Source organism: Apteryx mantelli, chromosome 21, assembly GCF_036417845.1.
Source record: "Apteryx mantelli isolate bAptMan1 chromosome 21, bAptMan1.hap1, whole genome shotgun sequence".
Classification (NCBI taxonomy): domain Eukaryota; kingdom Metazoa; phylum Chordata; class Aves; order Apterygiformes; family Apterygidae; genus Apteryx; species Apteryx mantelli.
In genome coordinates, this window is record NC_089998.1 from 1,001,019 (window position 1) to 1,012,500 (window position 11,482).

The 11,482-nt window shown below is 36.1% G+C and overlaps 1 protein-coding gene across 4 annotated transcripts in view; it reads left to right on the top strand.

Annotated features, from left to right (window-relative positions):
- MAPKAP1 (MAPK associated protein 1) overlaps positions 1-11,482 on the top strand; it is a 115,037-nt gene that overhangs the window by 20,078 nt on the left and 83,477 nt on the right. For all 4 annotated transcript variants that reach the window (XR_010886135.1, XM_067308996.1, XM_067308999.1 and 1 more), the window contains exon 4: positions 2,563-2,711. Coding sequence is in view for 3 of the 4 variants with exons in the window: in XM_067308996.1 (XP_067165097.1) it covers positions 2,563-2,711 (149 nt within the window). In the remaining variant the exon portion in view is untranslated. The remainder of the gene's footprint in view (positions 1-2,562; positions 2,712-11,482) is intronic.

Here is an 11,482-nt window from a genome sequence, read left to right on the forward strand (position 1 = left end):
TATAAAGTTGTAGTAGTGTGCAGAGTCCGGGAAAAAAAAACTTCATGCATTTGGAGTTGGGTGGGGGATCAATAAATATAAAGATGTTTCAGGGGCAGTTGTTTGATTGGAAGTGTAGGGTACTGGAGGCCTGATTGCAGTTCTGCTGTGCCACCAATTCATATCACCTTTCTGTACCTCAGTTCTTTTTCAGTAAAAAGAAAGTAGCACCTGTCAGCTTCATGCAGTATAGAAACCATATGTTAGTAAAGCAGTTTGTGGGTCTTATGAACCTAATATTGATATCCATCCCCAGAGATTACTGTTCTTTTATAAAATACTAGGTTCTTTTAGGTCTGTCTGTGAAAAGGAAGCAGTAAGACAGTGTATTTACATGTTACATTTGTTCACTTCAGAGCATGTAAAAATGTAAATTAACAATATATTAAGGAAGTCTTCCAAAAATCTTGGACTTCAGCTCATGTAGAATAACTTATGGCTAACAATGCTACAAAAGATGGAAAATACATATAATGCAGACTAACGACAATGCTTCATTTTAGTTAAAAAAATTAAAGATTGTGCAGTTAAAACTCATTCAGTGTAAAAAATAAAAGCTTTTTTTCCCTGAAATTTGAGAATTTAAAAATTTTTTTTTCCTAGTTTGAAGGGAATAATCAGAGCTCTCAGAACCAGAGTATCTCAGGAGTTATTTGACAGAGATCTTGCTGGAAGGTGCTAGTTTTTCAGAAATCTCATCTTTCTTTTTCTAGCTGTTTGCCCAAATCTTTAGATGGCTTTGAGTTCCTTTTCTTAAGTGAGTTGAATTTTTTTGAAATCATGAAGTTTTGCGGAAAAGGAAAACAATTTCTAAGCCAGCTGAATTTGCAGTATTATAGAATGTACTACTATTTAAACTCTAGATTTTTAACTTGAGTGAAAGCTTTACGAAACTCAAAGAAAAACAGATGTCACACTAAGGAATGCAGAATTCCTGAGATCCTCTTTCTGCACATCCCAACAAAGGAAATAAGAAACAAATCATCTCGACATTTTCCTAGAGAGAAAACTGGAAGAAAAAATACTTGTTTTTTCACTTGAAACAATAAAATCATTACATTGAACTGCAAGGTGCAAAGTACTTTCCAAATGCCCAAGAAATACTAGTTCAGGGTAATACTCTAACATAATGATAATTGAGAATTTTTTTAAAACAGAGACAAGCTTATTGCGAAAACAGAATACCTAATGGAGTTTAAGTTGTCACACTTAAGGAAAAGAACTTAATGAAACTTTTCTGGTTAATCTAAGCCTCTCCCAAGACTGTTGAGTATCTCTTGGAAAAAGTGCCAAATACATTTACTAACTGTCTGAATTTTCAGGCAGTCTGCTGGCAAAAATAAAGTGAATTTTTGACTAGTTATAATTTGACAAGTTTTAATTTTCACAGTTTAGAAAATGAATCAACTCCCTGCAGATCAAGTCCCTAGTCAGTCTGCCTTAGAAGCTGTTTCATTTCCCTGGAGAAGCAACATGTATATCTTTGAGATGTGAGAGAATCCAAATGTATGAATACAGAACAGAGCAGAGGCACTTTAGGAGAGCTGATGTCGATTCTCAGATAGTGATTGATTGAGTTTGGGGGTAGTTCGTTCCTAGAGCAGATGTGGAGCACTCCTGTCCAGATTCAGTCACAGTTTCTTGCAGATGAGACCTGTTGGTACTAATAGGCTGAAACACCCCAGGCTCTGTCCTGATTTTGTAGTGTCCGTATAACATAAGAAGCCGTGGGTTTTTTTTTTTGTTTTAAGTGTGCCTGTACACTGCGGTTTAACCTGATGTTGTCAATTCAGCTATCCAATCTCATCATATTAAAAGAGCTTTATGACAGAGGCTTAGAGGACTTCACAGGCCCCACAAACTACTCATTAACTATTATCAACTTTGCTTTTTATAAAGCTTTCTTATTGTCCAGAATGTTTGTCTGGAATGGTGCTTTCAGGCTTGACGCTTTTTTAAGAGAAGACCATATCCAGTCTAACCATGAGGAGGAAAACCCAAAGGAATCACTCTTTTGGATCAGAAGTAGTTCCTAGCCTGCTTGCTGACAGCACAGTGACTGGATAATATAGTAATGGGGTAGTGTAATGTTGTGCTGTGATATAATATAACGTATGTTAAAAGCTCAGATTGAGATGCTATTGTATGTTGAAAAAGTGACAACTCTTCTTTTGCGTAGAATTTATTCATTTATAAAAAGGTAGACAAGCAGAAAGACCAGAACTGCCTAATTTTGTATCTTGATATGATCTTGACTCGGGTGGATCTTGCAGTGATGTGTTCCGTATCTCTGTGTGTCAAAAGATGCTTCATTTTCTCAGCCTAGACAGTAGCATCATTCAGACTCACTGTTTTCATACTCTTGGGCTATTAAACAGAGTGGTGGTAGATTCTGCTAAAGCATTTGCTGTTTAATATATTTAATTTTGTTCTCTGCCTTATAATCTGTAATCTTTCTATGGTAAACAGTAGTCTCTGTACATCTCACAATGCAAATACTCTCATCTCTTTTCTGAACTGCAGCAGAGGAGCTGAGCTCATTATTTGAAAAAAAGAATTTCAGAGTAAAATCTCCATGTTCTGGGAAGCAGTCAATACTGTCTGTGCGACTTGAACAGTGTCCACTACAGCTGAATAACCCTTTCAATGAGTACTCAAAATTTGATGGCAAGGTAAGTGAAACAGATTTTTTTTTTTTTCTTATATCCAGGTGGTCCCAGACCTGAAGATGATAGGCCTTAGGCAGTTCTCATGTGCATTTACTTGTTTAGGCTTTAATTAGACTTTATAGCAGCCCATCAGTTATTTTAAAGTGGTTATCTAGAATCATGCTTCTCTTAGTCTTAAATATAGTGGTTCCAGGCTCAGTAGAAATGAGGGCATCATTAATTTTTATCCATATGCAAAAGGAAGGTGCGTGTTTCGTTTCTCATTACTAAATTAAGCTTTAACATTAGCTCTGTTCTGTTCTCCAGCAGGGTGGTTGTACAGGCTATTTGCTAGACAAACACAGGAAATGAGAAATCGAATCCTAAAAAGTGCCTGTCTACCTGGTCTTCTAATGTTGGGTTTTTTTCATCCCACATCTTTGGAGGCCAGGCAAGAATATTGTAGGTTTCAAGTCTGGTGCTATCAAACTAATTGTTTCTTATATCTTCCCAAGGATGTGACAATAGTAGTGACAATATTATAAACTTATTTTAGATTTGTGAATAAAAAATTACCCTGTTCAAAGACTCCATGCTATAATGTAAAAGAGATTTAATGCCACAAGAAATATAAACTAAAGCAATCAAAATATTCTCTTTACTTATCACCCCTCACCTGATAGTTATCTAGCAGGCCATGTAGTTTAAAAATGTCATCCATTCCCACTAGGCAGAATTACTCCTGCATCAATATGCTGAATGTAGTACTGTATAAGTACTCATTTATGTAGAGGAGGTTTACTACAAACCTGGGAGGTTAAATGTATTCGACTACATTCATTTCAAGAACAACTTCTTGATATTACTCAGAATTGTCAATAATTATCTCTCCTTGTATACATTCTAGTTACTCTGTATTGTTGAGTTTTTTTTCTCATAAACCCTAGAAACTAAAGTATGAACAATGATGTGATGAATCAGTGTCATATCGTTCTGAAACAATTATAAATACAGTACAGCTCTGTTTTCTGCTGGCTTTGTTTGTGGAGTCTCCTGTGGGAGTATGAAGTTTGAGCTTCATTACCATTCTGATGGAAAAATTTCATATTCTGTTAAGTATTCTTAAAGTGGAAAGTTAGATATGTAATTCCACTAGAACATCTAAAAATATTCTAAATATTTATGAGGTGGTAGCTTTTAGACCGTGAAGTCCATGTAGCACAAGCTGCCTCTATTCTTATTTTATACTTAGCAGTATGTACGAATTAGTACTAACTCTGTTTCAGAATCTCTGGCCTTATTAATAAATGACAGCGATATTTTGATGATGACAGCACTATGATGCCCTCTTACTAAACCTATATCTTGCTGTTCTTGTGTCATGAAATTTCAGTCTGGCAAATGTTTAGATGTACTTCCAGCAGTCACACACAGAGGAAGTAATAAATATTTGCTTATTAAGAGAAATTTATTTTAATTCATTGGTGTCCAGGTTTTGTAGCTGTAGCATTTGAGCATGATTTGGGTTTCCAGTTAGAATTTTTCTTAGGTTTTGAGGAACTTCAGAGTGGTTCCTTCCCACTTTTATAATCCAAATTGCTTTTTACTGCATTAGTTCATTACAGTCAACTAAAATTCATACATCTTAATTTTCATGTTTCTAAGTCTGATGCATTTAGCAGGTGTTTGTTCCATTTGAAGGAAACTAATGTATATATTAGCTGGAGATTTTAATGAAATGTATCAGTATGTTATTCAGTGACAACTTTGTGATTTGTAGGGTATGATATGAATCAACTCTAATGTGATTTAGAAATCAAAATACCTGTTCAACTAACTCAAGAAAATAATCAAACTGGCATTTTGTTAGAATATAATCAGACTATATTAGTTATAACAGTATTGTTTATATTACGGTGGTAAGTTTGTCAGTAGTGTGACTATAAAATTTATTCTCTAGACTTCTATATGTATTCCCTATTTTTAAATACCTACTCACTTATCTGAGATATAGAAGAAATGTTATACTTCAGTAGTGAGTAATTTTATGTACCTCCATTTTGTTGTATTTTTCAGACAGGGATGTGAAACGGAAATCCATGCAGCTTTTTTTTAATTACTGTTTTTAATGAAATATTGTAGGTGTTACAATATTGTAGAACTCTTGTATTTATTTTTTATTGATAAGAGGTGAGCAGTATTTTTCACACAGATACAATCCTTTTCTGGGAATAGTGCATGACTTATTTACATAATTAAGAGAGCCACACGTCTCTTGGGGAAATGGTACATAATTGGGGAGAGGCAGGGGGGGTAAGGAGGGGCTAGGGGCCTAATTAACCATGTCTTAAAAAAAAAAAAACTTAATTATGTATTTACTCAAGGGATCACAATGTCTCTGAAATCTTTACGATTATAACAAGGCTTTGGTTTATATATATTTAAGTATTGTAACACAGGTTTTCAGCTTGTTGAGTAACCGGTGTTTTGTGGCTCACTGATAAACCATCAGGAAAGCTCTTTACTCGCTGTTTCCAAGCTCTTTGTCCACGTGTGTACTCATCTTAACTGCATTCTGAATGTTTCTTGCTTATCGCTAATTCAGCTCCTTAACTGACCTGAAATGAGAGAGAGCCATTTATTCACCACAGTTTTTGATGTATTGTTTTAAGCTAATCAGTTAAAAATAAGAAAACATTGCATGCCATAATGTCAGCCAAGCCAGTTTTTTGAAAAGCTTACATCTTGCAGGTGTGTTCTGCCAGATTTAATGTCTTTTTCATAACCACTTCTCCAATTTTATGAAATAATAAAATTTTAAAGTACTCTAATTTCTTCCTGTTCTGATCAGTTCATTAATTATCAAAAAAGTAGAGAATATGGCTTGTGAAATGCAACTACAGTGGAAGCATTCTAATGAGCTCAAGAATTAAGGTGATTCTTTTCACACAAGTATGCAAGAAGGACAGACTTGCAACTTTCATGTACATTGTAAAACCGCCATTCTTAAAACAACTAGAAGACATGTACTTAATAACTAATGTTGTCTGCATCTTTAAGTTTTTCCTTAAAATAGCTATGAATAAACCTAGCCCCTGAAGCTATTTCCATGGTTTATAAGAAGGTTGTACATCTTGGCTAATAAATCTTGGAAACTCTTGCTAAGGACATTGTATCAAAAGAAGACTAGTTATTTGTAATTGCTGCAGTTGTCATTTGTATAGAAAATTATTTGAAAGCTTGAGGAATTAGTTGCCAAATTGATTTCCTTTTATCTGCCTGGCAATTATATTATCATAGGCAGAATGCATTTTATAGATATGTTCAGGTTTGCTTCTGCTTACCAGATTTGAAAAATCATATTTTGATGTTTTATTGTTCCAAATTGCTGGCTGTTGGTAAGGCTGGGAAAATAAGACTGACCTTACACACCTGACCTGGCAGGTTTGAAAGTCATAGCCAGGTACCAGAAAGGAAACACAAGTGAAACAGCTGGCTTATTGCAATGGCACAATGCTGAGATTCAGAACATCCAGTTAATCTACAAGATGTGCTTGCTCCTGAAAAAGAGATTTTTAATAAGTGTTAATTCTTAGTGGTTAAGCTTTGTTGCAGAATCAAACCTTAATCCCACTGCTCCCATGCTTTTAAATTCAGAAAATGGGGCTAATATTACTTGCCTGCTTTCACTAATTGCTTGAAAAGCATGTATTATCTCTTCATTCTACAGAAATTCAAAATATTCCTTTTCAAATTGCAATTGTAACGTGCATGAGTTGCTGGAAAGCGTAGCAATGGGTTTCCTCTGAGAAACCAGCCTTAAAGGATACTGATTTAATACAGTATTAGTGTCAAAGCTATTCAACTGCATGACCATTCCCACTAGTAAGAAAAAAAGGTTATCAAGGTGGTTTTAGTTTCTGGAATAGAGGAAAATTACACTAGGATCAAATATTCAGCTTTGTAGGAAGCACATACTGAATGAGTAACTCCTCCTAGGGCCTCTATTTACAGTTCTCATTAGAATCATCGTTGAAGTCAGTCCACATCCATTTTTTTCTCCCAAGTCCCTGCTAATTTTAAGAAATTTCAATCACAAAAATGTCTTTTCAATTTGATTTTTGAGATGCCTGTCACCAAATGGCTGTTCTTACATCCCCCATAGAATGTTAACAAAGTGTTACCGGGCAATCAAAGGAAGAAAAGTTGCTGAAAATATTCAAAACAGTCAAAGACGACAGTTGGAAAACTGCAGTCAAAATGAAAAAAGAAGGGATTATTAAGCTCTAGAATAAGCTTGGTATACAAGGCCAAAAGGCATTTCCAGTATGCAGACAGAACACTAGTCTTCTCAGCATGCATTTGTTCCTATTTTCATAATTAGAAGTTGAAAATCAAGATTTAAGGAAATCTCCAAGGTTTTCATTGGGGCCTTGTGGGTTCACTTGACTACTGGAGATAATTTAAATAAAAATAAAATAGGTTAACATAATTTTTGGCTGGACAGATGCTAAAAATCCTATTGCAAGGAATGGTACCTCTGTACTGCATTACAGGATTTTTTGTGGCCAATTTTGGTAACTTATAACCAACAATTTCTCTTCTGGTAACTGTTTAAACAATGATGCTGTAGATAGTTTGGGGGAAGGGATAATTCATGAGTGCTAATTGCTTGGCTGTTAATTTTCATAAGTGTTGATAGAAGCAGTTCCTTAAATTAAACTTTGTTTAAAATGTATCAGGGGAAATATTCCACAATGTCGGGCCTGAAGTGAAAATTAATATGAATGCTGTGGCAATTAACACGTACTGGTTAATAGCTTTTAGCAGCATTTTGGGATGATAGTCCTTAAATACATTTTTGCATGCTGCTCTTGTTGCAGTCTTGTTCCAGTGTATGTCTGGATAATCGTGAACAAATGTTTTCTGCAATCTCCAGTGTTAAATAGCTTTACTCAAAGAAGTTAGATAAAGAACTTCTGAAAGAAGCAATGCTGCTATAATTAATATGGAGAATGTCGAAGATAATTAATCCAGGATTAAAATCTGTGTGGAAAAAATAAATTTTTCATTTAAAATGTTTTGCCCTTAAGCAGAGTGGAATGTTTCTCATCTGAATCCTAAATATATTTCCACTGTGTGCGTGTTTTTTTTTTTTTTAAAGCATTTGCTTTTTCTGCCCCTTTTATTAGTTTACATACTACAAGCATTCTACTAAAATAATACCCCCCCCCCCAAAAAAGAATGCACCTGGTTATAATGTATGTAATAAAACTTATGTAAGGTTGTAGGTAGAGATTTATTACAGAAAGAATTCTGTAGAATTGCTTGTTTTGTGTTGTGGTGCTTGTCTGAAATACAGGGCAAGATCTACATTATAAAGATTTTTAAGTTTTGGAAAATTTGCTCAAAAAATTCTTGATGTAATGTCTTCTGGGCAATTTCTTTATGCATGTACGTGTTTATGTGTATATACATATATATGAGAACTAAAAATGAGATGGTAAAGGTAGAAATAATTTTCATCAACGTATATGTTAACATTCCTTTTATAAGACTGCAGAATCGATGTTTATATTTGAAAACCTACTGCTGTACCAACTGGATGTATCAACAGCCGTATTGACAAAGCTGTGTTTGTGTTAGGACAGTAAAACCAATTCTTATAATTGAAACTATTTTCTGCCTATGGGTAACTGCAACTACGCTACCGTCTACCTTCATACCATGTTTGTCAGAAACCAGATGTCTTCATGCTCTTGACTGACATGGTTTAGTGTGACATGGACTTATGTGACCTGGGGGGGGGGGGGGGGAATGCTTCTGCTGAAATGGAAGCTGTCCTTTCTTGTTTTTTTTTTTTGTTTGTGTGTTTGTTTGTTTGTTTATATTTCACACATTTTCATAACACTTTGTCTTATGAAGTTTATCTTCCTGTTCTGCATTTTTCATTTGAAGTTGCTACTCATCCTTCCCACCACACCCCTTATAAAATCATATATTCCAGATGTGTTATAGCCTAAATAGTCATGAATTGGATCATAAAATCCCCTTATTTACTTTAATCCTTCCAGTTACAAGTACTGCGTATGTCATACTTCACTGGTGCTCAGGTCCTAAACTGTATTGCACAGGGAAGGCACCCTAGTGCCTAGTAATGCCTGGGCGACCTGTTGTGGAGAAGCCTGGATAATTCTGCGGGTGAAGGTGTCGTACGGTGTGTTGGTGTATGGTTGTCCTCTCTCTCTCCTCCCCTTTCTCCCCTTCTCTGAGCAGCTGTATATACACTCTCTGTGTTGGTGAATGGTCCAGCTCATGATAATATACTTCCATTTTTTTATTGCCGTTTTTCTTCTAGTTTCCTGTTTCCCATTTCCGGTACAGTTTTACATGCTTTTGCTTCTTCCACACTGTTTCGCTTTGCTGTGTGCCCAGCGGAGCAGCTCTGCATCGCCTCTGTTAGGAGGGGCAGGCTCTCCTCTTCCAGCTGCTTTGATTCCCCTGAGCAAAACGGGAATAGACTCTCCCCAGTAAGGTGAGCATTCAGGTGAACAGCGCTTTCCTAGCTGGGGGAGCGTTTTGGTGTGGGCACCACACCTCTTGTGTAGCGTTGCAGTCCTCGGTAATAGGCGACAGCCGCACGGCATGGAGTTTGCAACAGGAATGCCAGAGGAATGAACAGCATCAGAACAGGTTTTATAGGAATACATGCTGCCGTTTCCTGCTCAGCCCAGTTCAAAGGCTGCACTGCAGTTCCTTAGACACCTGAGATAAGTGCCAGTGACTTGCAGTTGTGTCAAGCTTTCCCTTCAGTGTCCAGGAACTCCTTGTAAAATTTCACATCCAGTTGGGAGAGCTTGAGTAATGAAATACTAGTCTGAAATACTAAGAACCTTTCAGCATTCGTGACCTGCATTGCTAATGACATAGGGTTTCATAATTCTTATGTGCAGCATCATGGGATTGGCTACATAGAGAGCTAAGTCCAAAAATGCTTTTGTTTAGCTGAAGTTTCTTAACTTAAAAATTACCACTTTCTAAAATACATTTTCTTTCATAATGCATGTGATTAACATGAGTCGTGCTACTAGCTGAGTTGTATTTAAATAAAACACCCCTATATTAAGAATGCCTGGTTTGCTCTTTATTGTGTCAGAGCTGTAATGATTTTGATGCCTAATCAGTGCACTTAACTGTTTCCTCTGCCGTTGCCGATTCAGTAGGTTTTGTTGGGTAGAGAGAAGTCCCGCGCAGAGGGATCAATTAAATAGTGTAATGGAAGTTAGAACACAACAGCGCTTGGGTTTCCATACGTTGATTAAAATACATTAAGCTTGACTGTTACTTAATTAAAATACTTCAGAATGCGTTTTGTTATTTTGTACAGAGAAGCCATTTAAAATGAGATAAGGAAGCACCTTGTAATGACTGCTGAACACTTACTTGAGTAACTTGATGCACTGACAGAAAACTTTTATGAATTCTGCTGAGGGAACAGTCGTTTGAGGAATCCCCTTTGAGTGCATGCAGTGGAGGTTCACTTTGCGTGTAAGGGGCAATACCTGCTATAGGGAATTTTGGACACAGTGGCTCTACTACCTTGCAAAAACGCTGTAGTTGCTCTTCCAGCCTAAATTATAGCCTGGGGTAGCAGATAAGAGGGCTGAATGTGTGTTCCACTGTCATCTCTGTTTGAGGACATGAATTTTATTTCCCAATTCCAGGCATCTCACTTGCATCAAAAAATATTTTTCTGACCTTACACAGATTAAAATAATGCGGATCTGGTTTGCTTAACTTGTGGCTTGAGGGCACATTTGATCCACTTCTCCCTTTTCTCTGTTTCACTGCGGTCTTTTGTTGTTGTTGATTGTAGGTGCCCTCACTAGCCTGCATTCCTGTATTATGTAGGTAATACTATATTGAAAATGGATCTGGTTCTGTTCAAGACTAGCTGTAGTCTTTGAACTCACTGAAATGAGACTCTACCTCTGTTGGGATAGTACTCTCCAAAGTACTTGTGCTTCATTGTTTTCTGAAACCTTCTGCTCTCTGGCATTCCTGTACCGGGAACATTTTATCAATACTGCCACGCTTTCTGTTAAACTTAAACTCTGAACAAGATGATACTTGAAAGTAAGTTTTGGAGATGTGCAAAGTATGCTAGTATGCAACAAAGGATTAAATTGATTTGTTATGTGTGCATTTAGCTACAATTCATTTTAATTGTCCTTATGAAGTTAAAAAGTATTAGTGTCAGATAAAGATTCATCACCAGAGTATGATTTAAAGCTGGTGCTATAGAAAGCAGGCATGTGTTCTGGCAGATGTTTATATAAGACGCTGTCTCTTCTGACAGCAGTTAAAAAGTATGGTTGTAGTAATCAAATTGTGGTGCAGCATCTCAGAGGCTAGAACCAGATTGAATTAAAATAGATATAAGATTTATGAATAGCAATAGCTGTGATAAAATTTCACTACCTTCTTTAATGGAAAGGACCTTTACACAGTACAAGAATAAGATTTTAAATTGTCCTTTCCAATTCTGTGGTTTTCTGGTTTTTTTCCTCCTCCTGGAATGCTACCAGATTATGTAGAAAGAATAAATGCATCTTTTGTTGAAGAATACTAAGCTTTTAGGGCTACATAAATAGTATTTCAGGAAGTGTATGGGAAACTGATCTCAACATTCATCTTTCTACTAGTCATACTTTCATAGGCATTCCTGTATTTGCATCTCGGATTATACCTTAACCTTACTATGCTGAAAATGACATTTTAAATGCCAAAACTAA